The sequence below is a fragment of the Corvus brachyrhynchos genome, unplaced genomic scaffold (genome assembly GCF_000691975.1).
Source record: "Corvus brachyrhynchos isolate BGI_N302 unplaced genomic scaffold, ASM69197v1 scaffold114, whole genome shotgun sequence".
NCBI lineage: Eukaryota > Metazoa > Chordata > Aves > Passeriformes > Corvidae > Corvus > Corvus brachyrhynchos.
The window spans coordinates 8,219,112-8,242,884 of record NW_008238337.1 but is presented as its reverse complement, the minus strand read 5'-3'; the positions used below and the strand labels follow the sequence as shown (position 1 = coordinate 8,242,884).

Sequence of the window (23,773 nt, the reverse complement as noted above, 5' to 3'; positions counted from 1 at the left end):
TTCAGGTGACATCCAACACTGAAAAGGGTGACACTTTCAAGACACCATTCACAATAGAACAACCAGTGAAACCAAGGATTTGCTGTGTGCTTCCAGTAGATGTCGAACAGAGAAATGATGATCTCAACTATATATTTAGCTCAGCATCCCTGAGATAGCCTGTATTTTTAGAGGAGCTTGATAAATGTTGCATTACATTTAAGCATGAGCGACAAGGCAGGTATATTTAGGGTATTTTTTTCTGTTGGCATAGGAATGAAAACAAAAATGTGCCCTTACTTGTGCAATTCTGTTTTCTTGAGAGCTGGGTAAGTTAGCACTGGAAATCTTTGCATTTCACATTTAGATGTGTTATTAAAATCTCACTTCCTGTTAAGGCTCCTTTATGTAAACTAGTAACCTTGCTTCATAACCACTGCCTATGCCTTTGCATGATGCAGAAGTGAAGTACCCGGAGCAGGCTTTAACCATTTGCAACATGCCGGTGAAGGTCTCACTGTACATTAGTTAGTGCTGCCCCCAAAGAAAAACTGCTCCTCCCCTGCAGTCTCAGAGACATTCACACATGAACCTATTTCTCTTACTTTTGTTTGGAAGAATTATAGGAATTAAGCCTTATGCAATGCTGGGGATGGCAGTGGGCCAACATGATAGAGTTTCCTGGTCAGAAGATGATACAAGAACAATGTCTGGACTTTTTTTTTAAGAAAAGCTTTAAACTACAAACAGAAACCAGAAAGAAAAATTGCTCTTTTGTAAACACATTCTGCCCCGAAGGTTATTTTTATAAAAACATACATTTATATATACAGAGAGAACACATACGTGCACAAACACGTACACTCAGGACAAAATGTTTTCTATGCATACACCCAATCTGCAATGGAGTGAGCAATTCCAGTGTGCAACAAGGATGCAGCTGAAACATCTCCATCTCTCTGCTAGATAAGGGCTTAATCTAGCAGGCGAGACATGGTAATAAAAGGTGCTGAAAAACTAAAACAACTTGGAAAAAAGCTTATTGAAACTAGACTCAACAGATGAACCTGGCACGAAAGGACTTCCCTGCCTTGGCACAGGTCCCTCTTCAGAGATCATACAACCGTTTTGGAAACGACAGCAGCCCTCATGCAGCTCCAACAGCCCAGTGCTCATGTGCTGCAGGACACCAAAGCCCTGGCCTCCACAGGAAGGCCTGGCTCATTTTCCCACCTTGCTCTTTGCTCCTATCCTGGTGTCTGGGGAGCAGACTCTGCAGTGCAAAATTAGGTCACTCTCCCTACAAAGAATTAGCTCTTCTGCTGTCACACAATTTCTCTGATCTTCAAATGTACTAAAGCAGAAGAGCCATAAGAACATGAGTTTTCCAGTTTAGAAGCAACTGGGATTCACTGATTCAAATCATACAGGGAATGTGACAAGTGGAAACATACACTGTGTTATTTAACAGTACCTGGGTAGCTGAATAATGCCTGGTAGTTGCTTTATGTTGCTAATTACTTTAGAGGATGAGAGTTACTTTCATTGCCCCAGTCTACAGAATTGCAGTAGAAAGCATTAAACAGGTTAAGGAATACTTAATACAGAGTGATACTGATCCAAGGGAAGAACTCTCTTCCACAAAAGCATCTGGCAAGGGGAGAAGGGAAAAAAAGAGAAGAATAAGCTGAGTGCATGTCAGCTACTGACTGATGCCTCCAATCTGACCAAGTCTGAGGTTTCCCAAACCACCTTGTTCATTATTTCTGGGAACAAGAGAGTTGAAGAATGAGCAGCAGAAACCTCAAGAGACAGTAAAAGTTATGCATGTAAGCAGATATGTGCAGCCTCATACAAATGAGAAAACTGTCCTTGACACACTCATCTCCTGTCTCGTTGCCACTTTCTTTTCTCAGCTCTTGACAAACACAAGTGATGCTCTAATAAACACACAGAACTGCTGCACAGATAATTTCCAGCTTTGCCACTCTGACCACAACACTTTTCTCTCTGCTCCCTTTATTGCCCTTCATTTTATCACATCACATACCTGCAACATGCCCTCATTTTCAAGCCCACCATGCTCTGCTTGTCTTAAATCTCACCCGAAATTCTGAAAGCATTTCTCTCCTTCTGTTTTACACATGCACTTTTTAATGTGTGCCTTTAGCTTTGGAACAGGTTGCCAAAAAATATCAATGAAGCAATTTCCTTTTTTCCTGGGGCTTTCTTTTCCCAAAGGTGGTGGAAGGTAGGTTGAAATGGGTCCCTGTCACAACTTCCCTGTATCTATATGCAATCTCTTTTCTACTTACACAGCTCTCAGGGACAGAGATTATGTTTCTATTTCTGCTTATGAAGGGCAAATGTACCAGGTCTCCGGTCCACAGGAGCTGTGAACCATTGCAACAGAAAACATAATAACAGCATGGATTGCATCTAAATTTCATAAAGCACACCAAGCAGGAACCTGAGCCTATCTGCTGTTTTGGCTGTAGTGTTCCTGTAGCTCCTGCAGGGCACAGCCCAGCCGATGCCCTGCTTGGAGCACGGGTAGGAGGGAGATCCCAGGCACAGCCCAGGGCAGCAGCAGGCAGAACCCTCCCCAGGCAGCAGCCCCCTGCAAATGTTTTTCATCCCCTCGGTGCAGAGCAAATGCATGTCAGTTGGTTTACATTATCTCAGTTTCTATATTAAACCTCTCCCCAGCAAGCTAAAAGCCCACAAAAGCCACCAGTTGGTTTTCGTGTTAATTACATCATTCTCTAAGTCAGAAGAAATAGTAATTACTAGAAATGGTAATTACTAATTTAATCTAGGCAGCTCTGTTGGAGCAGGAAATCCATGCAACCTGGAACACACCTCCAAGGGAAGGCATTCTTCTCTCACTCTCTCTTTTTGCTCCCCAGCCATGCCAGATTATCTCCTTTCTTTTCAATACCTGCATCCTCATCACTGCCATGGTAGGCAGCACAACCATGATGAGCCCTTCCCTGTCCTCCAGCCACACCTTTCTCCTGAGACTTGAAAATTCCAGTGCCTAAGGCAGACACATGTCACCTCTTCACAGTCCCACTGCCCAGGTGTGGGCATTAATAGATTCTCCTATGTAAAAAAATGTGTTTCGAACCAGTGAGGACATGCATAAGGTGCATTTCCAGAGAAGGATCTTTTCAATGTTGCATCCTACACATGACCAAAGAAACAAAGAAAACAGTAGGGAATGGTTGCCTTTTCACTCTTTTTTTTGTTCTCTAAACTATGGAAAGCCTGCTGAAAAGTTCTATACAAATTACAAACAGGTCAAATTGTGCTCTCCAAGATAACTGTGTGACACTAACATGAACCAGAGTCACAGATGAGTAGCTGAGAGTACAGTTCAGATCAGAGTATTTAGGTTTTTATATTAACTGAAATAAGTAATCCTCAAATCTATATGAAAGTCACAACAGGCCAGTAAGCATCCAGTTAACAATACAATTAAACATTGATGGAAACAAAGAATCCTGATATCATGGGTTCATTCTGCTCTCAAGCCTAGATATTATTCCTAGATATGCTTCCCAGATATTATTGTGCTATAATCAGCTCAGATATAGTCACCAAATCCTGGAACCACCCAGGATCTAAAATAGCAAACTGAAGTTGGAATTTTACTAGAGGTACAATCTCTGGCATCTTCTGGCTTATCTGACTTTTAAAAACAATGCAGGTAAAAACAGCTGAAGGATTTTGATAACAAAATATAGATCTTAAGAGCTACACACATCAACCTTTTATTATTAAATTTGTAGGTAAATTAAATTACTCAATAATTCCATTTGTAGATTAATACAGACTGACTGGGATACATATATTCCAGCATCTTCATTTTTACCTTCTTTGAATTGATCTTCATTTACATGCAAGACAGATCAGAGTAAAATTTCCCTGCTCTATGTTCATATGAAGATGTCACTCAGTTTTCATGCAGGAAGCCAAATATGATTCTAAACCAACACTTTTTATAAAGTTTTTCCATTGTATTTCAGCTAAAAATATAAGCAGCACCACTTCTTCACTCTGGCACCTAAGCTCAGATTTCAGTAGCAGCAAAGACAGTTCACAAATTAAGACAGTCATTGCAAACTGCAAAAATCTCTGCTGTATACACTTACCCAGATTTACCTGGAAGTAATTCCTCTCTAAAGGGCAACATACAGTGTGAAACATCATCTGAGCTATTTTGCTCACAAGGTACTTGAGACACTCAGCACAGTGCAAAGGCTTTGGGGAGCACACTCCCTGCACCACAGAAAGCTCAGCTTCTCTCCAAATTCTGTCCTGGTGAATTCTGGTAAAACTAGAGTGCACTCCAGCACAGACACTGGAGGACTACACAGGATGCTCACTGAGGCCAGGCTGCATCCAGAACTGAAGAACAGGCACATTTTCAGCTGAGCTGTCCTAACACAGACATAATTTGATGAGCTGGCCAGCTCAGGTTAACAGCATTACTGTAGGGGATTTGAAAGGGTTTTTGCAAGGTGGACTCAAGTGTAGCTTAAGTGAAATAGTCCTAAGATCTGGATAAGGTAAGTCCTCCAAGAATATACCAATTCTCAGCTTTTAGTATTAGAATTTGCTGCATTATCTCGTTTCACTAAAGGACAAGGGAACTTTGAATTTTTCTAGGACAAACCTGAGAAAGAAAAAAATACATTTCCAAGAGTGCATTTATTGAAGAATCAGTATTGGAACTAACAGCACTAAAATAAAGTGCCATTAAAATGAAGCAGTTTCTGCCTCAAGAACTTGCAGGCAGGGAAGATGGATTAAATATATCACTTTCACTGTACAGCACAATTGCATGACATTCAATCAAAGTAAACAGCACATGGTTTTATTTTCCATTGCCGACTTCCAAATGAATAAAACTACGAAAAGAATAAAACCCCAAAACTACAAGTAAAAAAGATTGTAAGATTCTCAGGAACTACCAATGCAGCAGGCTAGTAGCATTTCCCCCTCCTGCCCTGCACGATGGGTGTTTGAGAACAGCTTTGCTTGACTTGCTAAATACCAAGTACCTGCAGCACAGGAAGCAAAGAACAAACCATAACAAAGACTTTGTACCTTCTTCTGCAATAAATACCTTAATCTTTATCATGTGAAGACTTCACTGGAAAAGACTTTCAGAAGAGACTTCTTTATAAGGAATGAAGTTCTCTCACTGTTTGGGCATTGGTAGTATCTTTATATATGTGTGCATAAGCATGTATGTATGTACACACACACATGCACATAAATATACAGATTTCATACCAGTGATAATTGTCAGGAGTAAACCAAAAGAATAATAAAATAAAAAAGAATAAGAAGGGCCAAAAGACCTCATCTATGCAGAAGGTCTATGCCATGATGAAGAGATGAAGAGCAGTCCTGTCATGACTAATTTTTCAGTTGATGGCTCATAAGAGGATGAAAGCAGTATTGAAGAGCTAATCTCTTGTGTCCCAGCAATTAACATGCACAAATATTAACATGGTTCATTACATGATGATGATTACTTTGTTCATGACTCCTGGAGGGCCACCCACAGAAGGGAAATGAGGCAACTTACAGTGATGGAAGGAGGAAAACAAGGCAGGGTCTGCTGACTGGCACTGGTGCAATGTTGCCCACCTACTGATGACCAGCAGAACTGGATTGTGAGCTAGGATTTTGCTCCAGTTCAATTACAAGAGTCACTAGATTCTTCTCTTTATGCTTCAGACATACAGGGGAGAACGTCTGCTATGCTGCTGCCCAAAATATCCTTCACTTACCTTCCAAAAACTGTATGCTTCTTGTCCAGATATGCACAGGAGCGGAATGTGATGAAGCTAGGAAGAATAAAGACATAACAGTTACCACATTGTCCCACTGACCCTCAACAACAGCCAGTAATGCTTAAAAACACAAAGTGTCTGCAAAAGCTTTTGGAGAGAAGCCAAGCCCCTCTGCCTCTCTGGAAGGCCTGTGGACCAAATGTCCTTTAACTCCTCAGTTTTGTGAGTTCCACCCTGGATTCCTGCAGTTTTGACTTCTCACTTTTCACCGTACTCACATTCTTAAACAGTACTCCAAGAGGGGGACCTTGCAGCAAGTTCAAAATTAATCTGAGCATCTGCCTCCTTGCCATGCAGGCCCTGGGAAGCTCATGCAGGGCAGGCAGACGTGCATCCTGCTTGGGAAGAACATTTCTTGTGCACGATAGGCAGCTTGTATCCAGCAAACAAAGTTACATGACACAACAGTCTCTGCCAGTGTAAACTTCTATTTTCTGGATATTTACTTTTTGCATTTCTCTTCCCTTAAACTGGCCTGTTGGTGATCCATTTCTCCTCTGGACAGAGCACACTCGTGCTTCAGATCCCAGAAGAATACTTCCAAGTGTCAAAAGTAACTAACTGGGCTTTTAATTTTGAGGGCTGTACTTTTAAACTTAAACACGGGAACTAAAACACTAATCCAAAGCAACCTTTACTACTAAAGCTTTTCTCTAAAGCTTGATGCTTCTTTGGAAGTCTTGGACTACAAATGTATGAGACAAAGGTTTCCACACTGGTCTGCAGACCACAATGGCCTGTCTTGGCTGGACATGCAGTGCTGGCTCTCCTCCCTGTTTCCATCTGTTACACTACATAGGAGACAGCTAAAAATATATAAGCATTCCAAAAGCACTTTTCCATATAAGCAACTGCCTCAGGAAGTTATATGATTTGAAATAGGAGCAGCTGCAATGTGCCAGACAGTCTGCTAAGATGTAGCTTGCCCTAGGAAAGCATTGGGATGCTGTGCAGATTGCAAACTCCTACATAGGGTACCACTTTATTCCTGGATGTCCAGTACTTAAGACCAACACATGGTCAGTTATGTAGCACTGTGATAAAAAACCCCTGAGAAGTAGCAAATATACAGGGAAAGCTTCTCATCTGTCACTGCAGTCAAAATAAAATTAAGGACAACAGAATTAACATAACTCAGGATGGTCCCAGAAAAGTCCTGAGCATTATTCAAACATCACCTTGCAGAGGGGACCCAGCTCCCTCTGCCCTGCATTGCCTGTCACCTATGGGGAGAGCTATTCACAGAGTTCCTAAGGCTAGAGCAGTTGCTAGATGTGTCTAAGTGCTGCCTAGGAGCCTTTACAAATATGGGCAGCTGGACTCTCTTAAGGACTTACATATAAAGGAATTTTGTATTTAATTTGCAAATTTTAGGAGAACATACAATCACATTTACAGCAGCAGATGATGTGACTCAAAATGGCACATCACTTATGGTCTCTGTAACTTCTGTTATTAGAATCCCCTTTTTATAACAAAAAAAAAAAAAAAAGAGGAAAGAAGTCTCTACTCTCCCCTAATTTAGCATGTGAGAGCTGGCAGTAACATTCAAATCCAAAATAAGTTGTATAGCAACTTGATCCAGCAAACTGCCCCACACGTGCTTAGGCTTAAGATTGCGAGTAAGCCTAAGAATGTGGGGCCCTGAGACAAGCACTTGTGTTTAATTAAAGCAAAGCACACTGCTGCAGAGTTTACAAGCCATCATAACACAGCATCATGAACACCAAGACCCCATCCCTCCCTCCCTCCTCAGTGCCAAGACACGGTACTGCACACACACACACTCTCTTACCCTTTCCTGGGGCTCCCAATAAAAGAACAACATTTTTATATTGCAGTACTTACAGAGCAACCAATAAATAGTTGGCTCAAAGTGACACAGAACATTTTTAAAGGACTGCAGGCAAACACCCATATTAATGTTACACATGAACAAGGCCATTATAACTTCAGTATCTTTAAATTTTTCCTCATTTTAGTCCTCATTCTGCTTTTGTACATTGGAAAACAAGTTATTCTCAATCCCAGATTGTACACTCTGCCACGTCTAGGTCTACACATTTCAACAGAGCAGAACTGTTCCCATTTATTTAAAATCAGGTGACTAAAAAGAAGTAATATTCCCATAGAGTTTATGTTTCATTTCATTCCGTCAAAAAGCTCAATATGGGGCTAAATTTAAACAGACTGAAGAGATGTGATGAATGATCTTATAGGGGTTACACTGGGGAGGGACACTGACAAAAACCAACAAAAACTTCAAATCATAACAACCAAAAAGACAAATTATTGCTGATATAATAAACCTACAGGTTTTCTTGCTGTGCTTCACTTTGCTCTTAGATTCGCTAAGAGCAGCTGCAGCCCTGATTGCAACATGCAGCACTTGACAGAACATTTCACTTGACTGAACTTTAAAGAGTACCTCATAAAATGTCATTTTTCTTCTTAACAGAGTGAGACACAATGTCCAGAGGGAAACAGTAAAGCACAAAAAAGCAAGTGACTACTTACAACTGTGATTTGTTTGTGTTGGGTCCCGAATTTGCCATGCTAAGAACACCACGTCCTGTGTGGGACAAATTTGGCTTGAATTCATCTTTGAAAGGTTTTCCCCAGTAAGATTCTCCTCCTTAAAAGAGAAAAAAATGAGAGAAGAATAATGTTTGTTTTCATTAGTTTCCCACTGTGTTTTGTAGCAGGCACTGACATTAAATTCAAGGTTTCCAGCACTTCCAGTCCCAATGTGTTAATACATTGTTACCTCACCCCTATCAATAGGCCAGTATTTGAGCATGACCTTGAAATCTGATGTTTGCAACTGGCAACACATTTCTGTGCCCTCACACCATCAGCTGCAACAGACCACACTTCATCAACAGCTTCATGTATCCTGTGCTGAAGAACAGGCAAGGATTTAATTTTTTACTGCTGGTCCACCATAATTTTTCTCTTTTGAGACATTAAGTCTTTAAAACTGGCTTAATGGCAAAACAGAGCAAAGAGTTACCAGTTTAATTGCACTCTGGATATAGCACTGTTTTCAGAAATAAAATATCAGGGAGATGAAACACATTCATAGAATCAACTAAGAATAGGAGCTATAAGCTCAAATGCTTAATTCTGGACTAAACAATGAAGAATGACAATATATGGTGCCCCAAAATAAAAGGCAAAAATCAGACATTTGGACTAGATACCTGGATGATGTGAACACTTAAATGTGAAGGTAAAAGGATGACAAAAATTGCACGAACCCCAGCCCCAGCCCTCCAAAACTGATTTCTTTTCTGCAACTGGACAGAGAGAGGGTCCGTGAGAGCTCTCCTCCTGGCTGTCATTTTTACATTATTTATGACAGATCTGACATTTTCATTTGCACTTTCCTCCAGGATCATTCTTAATAAGAAAAATGAAGGCTGAGATGAGTCATAGTTTTACAGTCAAATCCATAATCTTGTTTGACAAACCATGAAAAAATATTTCACCTTAGGACAGTATTAAAAATAAAACAAACAAAAATATCCAAACAGGCAGCAAGACTTGTCCATCTGCAGAACTGGCTCAAGAGCCCTTCAGAGTAAGTATATCACTGGAGAAGCAGGAGGTCAGGGAGGGATCTGTGGTGCTCCACAGCCATGTGCACACATAGCACAGAAAGCAATTTGATGATATGGCTGCACATACAAGCAGCAAATAAAACCAAGGAATGAATCAGGCTCCTACTGAAAACCTTACCCAAAAAATCACAAGAGTGCATTAAATGAGGAAAGAGTTCCAGACACTACTGTGAAAACAAAGCATCACATGTAGACAGCTGCAACTGCAACTAAGTGAGAAATTCTGGAAGAAGCTGACCCACTTAAAAACCCAATTAATCATATTCAAAAGACCTATTAATAGACTTGAGTGTTGCCTGCTCTGCAGTTTGACAAGAGGTGGCAAAAGTGGACAAACCCTGTAGGGATTTTCTGTACAGGAGTACAGCAGTGGTTACTTCAGCAATCTCTGGCTACTGAATGTTTTAAGATCAGCTAAATTACATCAGCTTGATCCCAAATGCCAATCTTTTCCAGTAGTGGGTGACAGGGATATGGTACAGTTGCAGCCAGCTCTAGAGGAGTTTGTGCTGTCTGAAGTTTTCAGAGGATACAGAACATGAGCCCAGTCTGCTGAGATGGGACACAGCAGCAAGTGGCCAAACCCATGAGTCTGCTACACCCTTCATGTGCTTCCAGCTGATGCTGGAATTACAGTCAAGCTGCTGAAAGAGAGTGGAATCAAGCCTGAAGCCTTCACTGGTCAGAAAAATAATTCAAAAGGAAAGAGAAAAATTGTGAATGACAGAGAGACTCTCTCTTTCTGGCACACAAACAACCAGACCCAAGAGCTTGCAGACAGGAGCAATGAGCCATGATCTTTAGGTTTTGGAATATTTATTTTTGTATGATTTCATTTCGGATCATGCACTGCAGGTCAGAATTAATCTCATATGTATGAAAGCTAAGTTTGGCTCATTCTGATTCTCTGGAAAGACGCGCTAATATTTTAGCAGATAGTTACAGCCCCTGCTCTGTCTGCCATACAGCTGTTTCCAAGGCTAATTCTGTCTGCCCGGGAGCTGCAGCAGGAACAGGGAATGGCCTGTGCAGCATTTGCCTAAAAGGCCAGATGTCCTGTGAAGGACACAACTGAGGTGTCTGTGGAGACCCAGCAGCACAGACTGGCAAAGGGCGGTAGAGACGCTGCAAAGGCACTCAGACAGCAGAGCAGGCACAGCTTGGGGGTTTTTGTTGTTGTTTTGGTTTGGTTTTTTTTAATAATTTAAGGGAATACTTTTTTTCTTTTTTCAAGGAAAACCCCAAAGTACTTTCCTTAAATTAAAAATAGCCTGAATGTGCTTTTTGTCAAACTCCTGCTAACCTCTGGAATTATTCCAGGCTTCAAGTATCTGCTTGAAGCAGGACTAGACAGAACAAGTCAGAAGATGGCAAGTTACATCTATACATTTTTTTAATTACTGAAACCCAGCATGACTTTCTCTGTGAAGATTAAGTACAGACCCCTCATCCGTCTAGGGCCATGGCAGCGCAGTGCCTAATGCTCAGCTGGAACAGGGATTTTACATTTTTACATTTTACTATCTACATTAGAGCTCAATGTAAACTTGGGAAAACCACTCACAGGTTCCAAACCTACTAATAATTATGAGGTGTTTGTAAGTACCTAGCAGATTTTACTGTGTTTATTCTCAACACAGGTGGGAGGTGTGGATGTACATTTTCTGAAAGCAGAATGGATGCAGACAGAAGAGGTGGGAGCACGGCAGTGTCTGGCTCCAGTCTTTTCACATTTCACTCCCTGTATGTGCCATAAAGAGAGGAAGCTCCTCCTTATACTCCCCAAATCTTCCTCAGAGTGCACACAGATCTCTGCTGGCTATATTTGGAGTCACGATGATGCAAACCCCTCACCCCAGTGCTGATGTACCAGCCTACAAGCAAAGCCCACGGAAAACAAGAATTGACTCTGGGTGTTGGATTCACGGCTGGCCCCCCCCCCTGTCACTTCACCTCCCTCTCAGCTTATCTTCCGTCCAAGTGGAGCTGTGTGCCTACTGGACTTGCAAATCTTTCTCAGATCCTATTACAAAAAGTGCTGGAAAAAAATTCTGTCGGCTTCTGTGCTAAAAATCAGTTCACATGGCAGCAGCCATGGCCCCAGCATGTACTGCAACTGGCTGGATTGGTGTTGGGAATAATTAGAGACTGCACATGGGCACATGGGCTTTGCTTGCACAAAGCTTGCAAAAGGAAACGTTCTTGGGATTGGCCACAGAAATACACTGGCATTCAACAGCATTTAACCTGCACAGTGTCAAAGCCTTCAGAAGCTAGAAAGAGTTTTTGTACAATTCTGTAAAATAAAAATCACATGCCTACTCAGATACACATGATTCAAAGCTGAAGGAAGCTGGGAGACAATTCCACACATTCTCCATTAAAAAAAAATTCTCTTAAATTAAAGATGTGTTTAACTCATTCTCACACAGACATGAAATGAAACAGACCACACAGCTCTCAGAAAAGAACATTAATAATTTCTGTGGCTATCCAGAGCAGCAAGATATATTTAGCTTGTACTGAAGCATGGTTAGTTATTCGGTCTTGTATCTGCACCCTGTGCTGATGGTAAACAGGTAAACAGATCTAAACTGACATCTGAAGCAATCACATATTAGCAACTATACAGAAAAAAGCCACATTTTCAGATTGTCTTTTGAACCAAACCAGATTACTCTTTGGTAGTCTTTGTTCCTACTAAGAGCATTTAAAATTTTTTTGAGGTACAATCACAGAATTGGTACAACTTTCTTGCAAAGAGCTGAGAGATGCATCTAAAGCTTCAGAAATGTAGCATTCCAAAAGCCAGGTGTGGGCTGGGAATCATCATTCATGACAGTTGTGATTTTAAATAAATCCTTCCTTTTTCTGGCTTAAAAATTGCTAAGCAGTGGTAAGGAAGTGGGAGGGCTCTGATTCACAAAAATGATGGCTTACTTTCTGTAATTTTCATCTTGTCATTTGGAACAACGAGGTACATAATAACATCTGACACTTCTGTAGAGCTTTCCAAGTGAGATTCTGGTATCATTTTGCAAATATGAAAGCCTTAGCTCAGGCAGTAAGTGCTTCTCTCTCTCAGATAACAGGACATGGTACTCAACTCCACAAACCCGAGAGTGGATTTGCAGAGGGGCTGCAGATTAAAAGCAGTATATTCTGGATTAAAAGGTCTTGCTCTTGTCCTTTTGCTGAGCTTCAATCATGCAAGAAAAGGGACTCTCAAACTGGTACAGTTTAGGAACTTGCAATCTTAGGAAATCACATTGCATTGATCAAGTTTGTCCAGAGTCCTTTGCTATTGACATTTCAGAGGAGCTCTTCTTGCTGCCAACCAAAATGCAATTCCCATCTACCAGAGGTATTTCATCCTGGACTTTTACAGCTATAATGTGCCTCCTTTGTGCCCTTCTGGATTCATAAATCACAGGCTGATTCATGAGACCTTCCAACAGGCTGCAAGAAAGAGTAGCTGAAAAATGCCTGTGCTGCTTTGAAAATGTGACGGTTTGCATACAGTTTTCCCTTTTTCATACAAAAGGGTTAGGACATTAAACCTATTTTTTCTACATGCAAATTTTCTTCTATTATTTGGAACACTGAAAATACAGAGCAGCTGCTCCACTTGCACGACCATGAGTTAGAATTACTCACAACATTCAACCACTTACTTGTTATGAACAGCAGGAAAAGAGATACAACACAAATCTAAAATTCATTTTCAAATAATTAATCATTACAAAGAATGACCATGACTCAGCTTATTGCTCTGAATACTGCCTCTATGGGTGGTTACTTTGTTAGAAAATAAATAAGCTGCTGCACTGCAATAAAATTTCTCCCAGTAGTCCTGTGAAACATTAAGTTGAAGGCTGTAGGAAAATGAGTCTGGTCCTCCAAACCAGTGTCAGCCTTGCAGGACTGTGTATCTGACTGCTCTGGCAGTGCAGGTCTGACAGCTCTGCTAAGGTAAAACTCTATTCCCCACTCTTTTCCCAGGGTGGTATCTCAGCTCCCAGATGCCATAATGCTAATTTCCGCTCTGCTCCATTCCAAGGTTAACTGCTGAGTACCAGGAATTAGTTGTCCTTCACGTGCCTGCTGGGTCACATTTACTTTTATGACAGTCCAAAAGAGACTCAAAAAGGACATATTGGGGAGCTGAATAACAAACAACAAAGTAAGGGTCAGTACTGCTTACAAAGAGGACAGTTCAGCTAGAGTAGCCATGGGAGAGGATGGTCAGTGACAACCAGCTTGACATTTACCTCTGTGAACTGTTTCCAAAACACAAGCAGACTTAATCCAGGTGAGCCAAGAGCACAGTTGCAGTCTGTGTACGTGTGACAAGTAACTTTATGTCATGTTGTACTAATTGTGCCCAAATCCACCCAGAAGATGAACAGTCCTGGGCTTAGTTAGCAATGGAGTGGGTGATCATCTCAGCATCTGGGGGCTGCAACCATAAACCTGACACCCTGACACATGGGATGAATGTCAGATGACAGAAACCAAGTGGTGGGAAAATATTCGAACCAGTCTGTTCTACTTCCTGAAGTAATGAACAGAAATAATTAAATAAATAGAAGAAAAATGTATACAGGCTTAATGCATCTTCCATGTATAGATTTGGAAAAGTTTGTTTTTTGGGGTTTTTTTCCAAAAAAACAAATAAAAGGGCCAAATATCTTAGCTAGAAACCATCAGTTAAAGCAGAAGGTTCTGTGTGGATGAGGAAACAAAATATGCTCTTTTTGTTCTGAAGTCTTCCTACAACAGGCTCTAATAGAAACAGTTTATAATATTGACATTTAAAGGGTAACCTCTAAATAGTCCTCCCTACTGCCAATTGAAGTATCTGGGAAGAAAGCCCCGTTCTGTTCTCATATGCTTCTCTGATATTACAGAAGTCAAGTTATTTACTTCTAAAGCCCATTTAATCTTACAGACTTTTTTAGCTTTCAAAGGTGCATCTTTTTTTTTCCCCTTCTAAGAAGCAGTGAGTCAAAGAAATACTGAAATCCCTTCCAGCAGAAGAAATAAAAAAGGGGAATTTATCCTGCAAATTACAAACAGGCCACAGGCAAAAAAGGTACAAAGTACTGAATCCCAGTGCTTCACTGCAGAGCTTTCCTAAAGTGAATGCCTGCAATCACATTAATAATTCATAAACCAATGGAGCAAGATTTTTACAGCATGGGAGCCCAAGAAAGCATCAGTCCATCTGCCCTGCTCAAGCAGTGCTGCCGAGCTGAACCCTCCTCTGGCTGCCCTGCTGCCAACAGAACATCAAGGCTCAGATCTGGCCACCTTCTTACACCTTCTGGCCATCTTCTTACCTTGAGACACACAAGTGGAATTTCTGCCTCACAGTCAAGTGCCCTGGATTTATCTGGTAGTCAGGAATAAATCCTGACAGACTACTTGCACTCTGTGAACTGTCTAAGCAGCTTCATTGAAGTATTAAATACAAAGACATGACAGTTCAAGAGCAATCTAGCAGCCCACCAGGCTCTCCATCTAGGTTTTCTTGTGATATTATCATATTCAACAAGCAATTAGGTAAGGACATATAAAATTCAACTGTCTTCAAAAAATAAAAACCATTCAGATGCAAAGAAGACATTTGCACCATTTGGACTCTACACTAATTGCAGCCAGTCTCTAAAAGTCTGCAAGACTCATGTCTATTTGAGTGCACACTGTTCATTTTATTAGAACTTTAATAGTCCTGACAGATGTTTGCGAGACATCTTGCCTGCGATATATTCATATTTAATTAAGAATGACAAGGAGGAAAACAAGATGGAAAATACTAGAGGTCATTAGACTCCCTTTTTTAAGTGAAAGAATATACATAGGAGGATTTTCATCCTATGTGCTTATTAGCATTTCACTTCCTACTGGCAAAGCCAGTGGAGCTGAGTCTTGCCTTTCAGTGCAGCAGTGATGCCAGTCCTCTGCCCCTGTTAACTCTGCTGTCTTACAGCAATTCTGCTGTTTGCACAAACAGAAACAGGAATGACACCAGCAAGTTAATTTTCATTCCACAGCAGGATCTGAACTCCACCCTGCAAGGGTGAGAGGTGTCTGAGTCAACCCATTAAATCACTCCTGTCTCCTGACACCTCTTTAATTTCTCATTTCAAAAGATGTTCCTAATTATGTCTTTTGGGATTTGAACCAAAACTTTCCTTATAAAAAAAATCAAATTGCATTTGACAGTCCAAGCATAGATGGTAACAATTCTTGTTAATGGGTTTTTGCCATCGAAGCACTGAGCCTTCAACTAGTCTCAAATCCTGCAACTGCTGATTATCACATACACTACAAGAAAAGCTGTTGAGCAACTCACACTAACATTATTTACAAAGCAAATAGAGCTAAAGTATTTAAGCAGGTGAGGAGCTGGGTATGCTGGTGACAGCCTCAAGTGGGCAGATACAAGGTGCAAGTGGAAAATGAGCAAATTTACAGCAGTGACCAGAGGTATTACATGACACATCTCCTGTGGTGGGCAATGCTCTGACACCCTTCAACTGCTCTGCCTCCTGACCATTCCTGATATGACTGTTACCAGATCTCCAACTAAGGGAGAAAGAACAGGTGGAAGAATTTTGTAACAGGGATCCCTAAAAGTTAGAAAAAGAGCAGCATGGGCTTTACAAGGCAACTAGCTGGGAGAACAGATGGTGTCTGGCCAATCACCAATTCCAAGGCAGGTCTCGAGTATTTCATTAACACTGAATTTGAAAGCAACTTTGCATGAATGTGTTTCTTCCTTTGTTTTTTGCCCTGGAAGATCAGCTGTAAAACCATTACAGTTTTCATTTATTTATTTTCTGAAAGAATAAGGAAGCAAGAACTGCAAGAATTCTGCATGGAAGAGTGCCCAAGCTTTAGACTGAGAATATACAGATGAAATTTTGAACATAGTCAACATGCTCATAAAAATATATTAATGAAACCTCTGTTTTAAAGTAAACACAATGTACCACATATCATAATTTAGAGAATTTTAAATTAAAATTGTCTGGAAGTAAATCTAACAACCGAGCCCATGAAGTGAGAACAGTTTACTTGACTCAAACTTAACCTCACCTGTTCCTGTTCCAGTCGGATCACCTCCTTGGATCTGCAGAATTAAAATGAAATCGATTTTACATATGTGTCTGTGTGAAAGACATCAAATACAAACCATAAAAGCCAATTCTGCTCAATTTTCTGCCTTCTATACTGTGTCATGTTGACAAGTCAGCAACAAGGAAACCATTACTACTTATTTGGAGCTGCCTTTATCAGCTGGTTGTCATCCCCTGCATTGCTTATCCATAAGCAGAATGGCAGTTTTATAAAAGTAATAGGTCTTTTATGGGTAAATAGGGAAAATAACCAGTCTCAAATGAGTTAACCAGATCATCCTTTTTATTATGTGCTGAATCAGAACCTGCTTTTAAACTGATGATGCACTGCTTTTGGAACTGAAAAGGCTTTACGTTTTGCTACCAACCCTCCACAAGATGGGAAGGCAAGAAAAGAGGGAATATGGAATATTTTTTGTATCTGAATCTGTATTCCACTCACTATCTTCAGTAGGAAAAATCCTCATGTGAAACCAATATTTCAGTAACAAAATTAATTACGTGTATTAATCGCTGTACATGCAGGACCTACAGAAATAATATTCAATACTCTAATGCCAGTGGAGGGAGAGTGACACAACCAGTTTCAAAGTAATAGCACAGAAGGACAATTTTAGTTGTGAATTTAACTATGAACTGAGATATACAGGGCCGTCAAAAGAAAGAAAGGTTTTTGTAGGATGACAGGATGGAATGTAACATCCAGTGATGTTCTCTGTGAGATGTGCTCTGTCTTCAGGATCAGGTTGTTAATTCTTCTGAAAGGAAGTTACAGGGCAGCTACAATATCCTAAGCTGCCTGGACTGTAACTCTGTAAATAAAGATCTTTGACTACCAAAGACACATTCAGGAACACAAGGTGTTCTTTAAATCCTTCACAAGAAAGCCTGGGCACCCAGTGCTGGAGCACACTAGGAAAGGAAATAGAAATTCAGATGCTTGCTTAAGTTTCATCTGAATGGGATTTCAACAGGCCACAGAATTACTTATCCAAATTAGCATTTCCCTCTCTCTCCTTCTGTTCATTAACCACCCACCCACATCTTGGGGAAGATAACAAGAGCCAAGGCAATGACTCTTCAAGGCTTTGTCTGGAACACCAGCAAATGCAGTGCTGAATGCAGTGATGTTCTGAGTGACAACATTAGTCAGAGACAATTGTTAGTAAGACCAGTAAGGACACATGGCATAGGTTATGACAACCCTAATTCTGAAGGTATATTTAATATACATCTAGTGCAAGTTGTCATGCATGGAAAAACCTAAACCTGAGGTAAATTAAATGTATCTGATATTTTGAGTACATCACATATTGTGCATTACACAGGAGTTTTTTAACACTCACCACAAAATTCCGAATTGATCGGTGAAAAATTGTTCCATCATAATAGTTCTTCTTGCACAATTTGATAAAGTTTTCACATGTTCGGGGTGTCTGAAAGACAACAGGAAGTTTTAATTAAGCACAACTTTTAAACAATCATGACAGTGGTTACAAGAATCACTTTTCATTTGTGCCTTACAAAGAAACAAACATGGAGGACTCAAGGAGGACGGAGGCTCTGTCTACAGAAAACAGCCTGTAATATATGTTCTTTTAAGGTACACTAGAGAGACACACACTGTGTTAAATAAATTAAACTCAGATGTTCCAATTAGCACAAAGAAGTGTTGAACATTAGCTCAGGTAACGGGAGTTCCCAGCTGACATCATGATGGTGAACACAGGTAAGCTCAAAGACTTGCAAGTAACTTAGTTCCAGCAGTGCATCACAATCCTGTTCCAAACGGGTTTCTAGCACTGAAAAATGTTGATTTACAGAGTGAGAAAAAACCTGACTTCTCTGCTCCACTATTTCAAAGTGAGCACATTGAAACTAACTGGAAGAGAAGCATTCAGTCCTCTTCACCACTTGGAAGTAACAATGGGACTGACCCAAGTCACTGGAACACAGGAAAAATAAAAAAAACCAAATCATTTTCAAAACTCTAAATAAAAAAAAAAGATGCTAAATATACTGCCAACTTCTAATTCACTTTTACAGTGCAAATTAAAGTTATTTAGTGAATTTATGAGCCATGATATTCAAACAGTACCTTCTGAAAAACTTTACTGTCCACCTAATCATCCTTCCACTGTAATTGTATGGATTTTCTTCCCTGCAATACTAAAATACCTTCAGACATACAAACACAAGTCCAGAAACAGCCTGTTTTCTATACTTGGACATGTTTTCCAGCCCCACTGTGGATTATGTGCATAAATCTATTCCAGTTTTACAAAAGAATACATCTAACTGAGTTCTTACAGGCCTTAAAAATATCCTTATTGTTGTATGTGCTGGCAAGTAAAGCCCCAGTATGAGCTGCAATGGCTGTAAGTGAAGACACACAAGACTTGTTTTTGTGAAAGGCACTGATTCACTTTGCACTGGTGTGACATCACTCTTGGTCTGGGAGCTGCTGAGAGACAGAGACTAAGCCATGCAACCTGATGTGACTTAAAAGCAAAAAATCCAAGGCCAGCCTGATTATAATAATTTAAGGATGAAATAATCTCTATGTCTTGAAAAGCCAGTCCATACAAGTATTCATGTCGAACCCGACAGAACTTCAGTTTCTGTATTTTCTCATCTGAAACACAATCATTCTCATCCCGCTTTATTTACACTGAAATGTCTCTTAATTTTCCAAACAAACTGTACCCATCATTACAAATTCTCTATATTGATTCCTTCTTAATTACTCTACTCAGATGACAGTTGTCAGCTGGGCCATAAGTGAAAAAATTAGCAAATTCTAATCTTACACCAGCCATTATTTCAGATTTCCTACAGAATTCATTACTGAGCTAAATGGTAGTGGTACCATAATGGCTTTATGGTAGAATGTCACCAAGACACGTATTTTGGTGGCATCCTGAGGGCAACTCATAAATAACTATATTCCATTAAAATTGTATCAAGCAACAGGAGGTTTTCCTACTTCTTCAATGTTTATAGTCAATGTGAATTCTTTTCCTTTGAATTCAACATATATGCTTTAAAATAATCTTTGTACTTAACCTCTCTAGTAAAATTCAACTCCTGCAGAATCACTTGTGCAGCACATGCTTCCTTTGTAAGACAATATCATAACAGCCTTGATCCTAGTGTTTTGCTATTAGTGAAAATGAAAATGTGAAAAATGTCAGTAAGGATAAAAATAAGTTAAAAAAATTTCTTTATGAATCAGAAATGGAATCAGCAGCTTTTAGCCTAAGGCACTTTATCTCATGAGAGCCAAGCACTCTTTGGAGAGAGAGACATAGTTAATAAGTTCTCGAGGGGGAATATAGCAACCTGTAATTATTTTTTTACAAAAAATGAAACCAGGCAAAAGACTGAGTCCCCTAGGAATAGACACCAAACCATTTTAAATTTGCACAAAGTTGATAACCCAATACAGATTTCCTATTTATTTTCAAAACATGATTATAAAATATACATCAAAAAACCTGGCTCTAGTAATGTATTTTTTATGCAGGACCTGTGCTGACCCTTCTCTCTAAATGGATTTCTAGCTATTATACCCTTTCCCAGAAATAAGCTTTTCAAATGCAACTTCAGAAATATTCAGTATACATGCAATAATCATTCCACTGCAAGGTTTTCTTTAAATAATTGCCACCAAATTGGTTCCCATGGTCACCTCATGCATCACAGAGATACATTTGGCAGGTAAACAGTTCCTTAGCAACATTACCACTACCTTTTACAGTGCTTTTTAGTAGACACAAATAAGAAGATTTGCATTTAATCAGTAATAAACCCCAGTTTCAGTCATGCAGTAGGTCTAGAATATCTGGCTCAGATTATCTGATTTATTCAAAGCAGTTAATGTTCTTGCCAAATCTCACACTGCCAAGCACATTTCAGGGATTTTTTAAAAGGAGCATTCTGTCCAAAGCAGGAGAAAAAGGCTTGAGGTTTATGGGGAAGGTGCAGATCCTCAGTAATGAAGTTGTGCTCTGCACTGACCATACAAACAAGGCCAGTCTTTGAAGTCTTTGTTCCAGCTACAAACACTGATGACAAATACTCATACACAAACCTGACTTTGTTACTTGATGTAAGATCTTGTGGCAGATGTTAGACTCCCAGTCTCTGAATGCAAAGCTGTCTCCTTCTTCAGAAACTTCCTGCACACCACTTGCCTCATACCATTTCTGAAGGAGGAGGGGATGGTCAAGGCACCTGGAAATGCAGGAGGTAACGCCGGTTTCTTGTTGTCTCACCACTGACTCTGTGCTTCAGGCTCTCTGTTTAGTTCTGGCTGGTTTTGTCTTAAACTGGCCTCAACAGCAACAGCTAACTTTTCCCTCTTTATCCCTTTTACATTATGCAGAAATGACTTAAATTATTTTATTCTGCTGACTATGTCTTAGACCTATATGCAAGGAAGTTGAGGGAAAAATGCCGTGTTAACCTGATCTGAAACCCACCAACAGAAAACATTGCTTTAAACCTACTGCAATATCTTCTCAGAATGATGCAGTGATAGTCCTAAAAAGGAAAATTTTAAAATTGTGGAAGGTTTCTGACTAAAGAGTGTGGCAGGACAGCCCTGAGAAATCCTCCTTTTCTTAGGTCAAGTTGGGACCATGTAAGTGAATGCAGTGTCTCTATGATGTCCTTCAGCTTAAAGACACTTCTCTTTCCAAATGACAAATCGTAAGAAAAAAATCTTATTTATACCAAAAATGAGTCACCTGCTCCAACTGTGCACTCCCTATTTATTTTGTAGATGCCAGATAACTGTCTTTCAACTGCTGAAAATTCACACCCAAGACAAGCAGTAAAATTTTAATAAATGCTTTGAGACAGGAATCCAGAAGAGTACTTATCCCAGAAGATGCCACAAATGCTTTGCTTGGCTCACAGATATATATATTTAATGGGGCCACAGCCCAATGGTTTTCTAAGTAGGTTTAAGTCTCCATTTAGCTAACACACTTAGTAGGTAACTCTGCATGGAAACACCAGCACTCTACCAGTTACTGTGCCCAGACAAATTTCAGAGTTAAAGAGATTGCTACAAAGAATGACCCTGCAAAAATAGCAGTGACAGAAGACTGTGAAATCACAATACTGGGTGAACATTGAAGAAAGGAATATACAATTTAGAAAACCAAAGCAAAACAGAAAAAAACCCCTAACTGCTTACTACAAACTTCTAGGATAAATGCAGCTTTTATCCGAGCCAATTTCAGTTTCCACTTTGCCAGCAAGGGTGGCTCCAAGCCAGGTAAAATTCATCTCTCCTGCTTTATCCCGAGACCTGTAGGGTGGGACCAACCAGTCTGCAGCTGTCCTTTCTCATTAGTTACAATGGGTCGTTACATTTGTAAAAGTTACCTTAACTCAGAATCTGTACTGGGCAGCGAAGAACCAAACAGGAGGAGATGAAAAACCTGCAGCACTCCTGTTGCCAAGGTGCAGGAGATGGGAAAAGAGGGGAGAGCTCCTGAGTTGTTGCCATGACTGCGAGGAAAAAGGCTTTACTATGTGAAGAGCTAATCATTTCAAAATGCTCCATCCCTTGAGGATGTGCATGAACCTTGAAGGGAAATTTCACACTAAGCATTCAGAAGCTGTCATTCGCACATCTGTATAATTTTCTTGTGCTAATTCCACTTCCCTTTTATTTCTTTTTTTCTCTCTAAATTGGATGAACTGTAGTAGTGGGACTAAACTACAGAGCCTTGCTATATGCTCATTAACCCTATGTTTCAAAGCAGGAAATAATGAAAAGCTCATTCCTCTCAAATTAAAATTGCATTCTACAGCCTTTATCTTATCACACAAATGCCAGAATCCTGCTACTAAGAGGCATGAACAAGTGATGGAAATTTCTAAAGCTTCAAACAAAGCCTTCCATTTTCTTAACATAGATCTCCTTTAAAATGCAAGGTGGATTTTGTTTTGCTTTAATCCATTTACGTACTTTCACATAGAGCATTTTCAATCTTGTAATTGTTCATTCAGCGTGAGCCCATGAAGAGGTGATTTGGTAAGGTTTAAACTCAGTTTCCCCCTACCTTTCAATCTGTAGTACTCAGCCCACCCATCACACAGACGAGAACTCAGCAATAAAAGCTTGGCTTTATTTGGGGCTTAGTCAGAGCTAACTGTAATGGTACTATTTCAGGAATCACCATCTATCAGGTGCAAGTGTCTGTTCCCTCCTCCAAGCCATGGAAAGAAACTGGACATATAAATGTTTCAGTGTCCAACACTGTTCTGCAAGGCCAGTTAAACTACCCCATTTCACTTTGCACCAATGAACTATGAGCACATTCCATTTGTTTCACAGCAAGAGGGACAAGAAAACCCAAAACTCCACAAAGCCCACTGCAAGAGCATAGGAAGAATTTCACTGTGGGAAGCCCATGACATTTCCTAGAGAAGAAACGTTTACTCCAGACCTAAACACCACTCCCTGCCAGCTCCACTTTCCTGCTAACAGCTCCCCAGGGTGTGAGAGGGTCTGAGCCACTGACAGGTGATGGTGGCAAGTAACAGCTGCCTATGGTGGTTCAGTTCAAGAAAGCCACAGTTCATCTAAGGCACACAATTCTCAGTCTGGTTATACCACGAGCAAACGCATTCGGGCAATTTGTGATCTGTGATCAGAAGAGCACAGTTCCAGAGAATGAGCACTGGGAAACATGAAAGCATTGGGGCACTGTGGGGTAAAACACTCAGCCAGACTCCTACTGATAATAAAAAAGAATCAGAACAAGCTAACTATGCCTTGGGTAATAGATTGTTGACTTGATAGTAAATATTTGCCTATTTTGCTACCTCAAAGCCTCCAAGTTCACTTAGAACAAAGAGCAGAATTAATGCATTCTCATTGCGCAGAAACTCACTGTAATTTAATCAGCTATTTAGCAAAGACTTCAGCAGATAGCTAAATTTCACTTTTAAAAGGCATCTAATTCCACAATACTGACGTTCATGATGCTACTGAAAACTTTTTTGAAGTCTAAGCAAGATGCTCAGCTTAGACAAGATGCCAGTAAAAAGATGACACACTTCAGTTTTACTTCTCACATTTTTGCAAACACAGGGACAATCAATCAGTTTAGCTGAGCACAACTCAAATTAAACA

General features: G+C 40.1%; 1 protein-coding gene across 1 annotated transcript in view; it reads right to left on the bottom strand.

The window, feature by feature from the left end:
- Window positions 1-23,773, bottom strand: part of PPIL2 (peptidylprolyl isomerase like 2) — a gene marked incomplete at its 5' end in the record, with an annotated part of 67,754 nt that overhangs the window by 6,656 nt on the left and 37,325 nt on the right. The window contains 4 exons of the mRNA XM_008634107.2: window positions 5,787-5,843; window positions 8,367-8,484; window positions 16,577-16,610; window positions 17,964-18,053. Coding sequence (XP_008632329.2) covers window positions 5,787-5,843; window positions 8,367-8,484; window positions 16,577-16,610; window positions 17,964-18,053 — 299 coding nt within the window. The remainder of the gene's footprint in view (window positions 1-5,786; window positions 5,844-8,366; window positions 8,485-16,576; window positions 16,611-17,963; window positions 18,054-23,773) is intronic.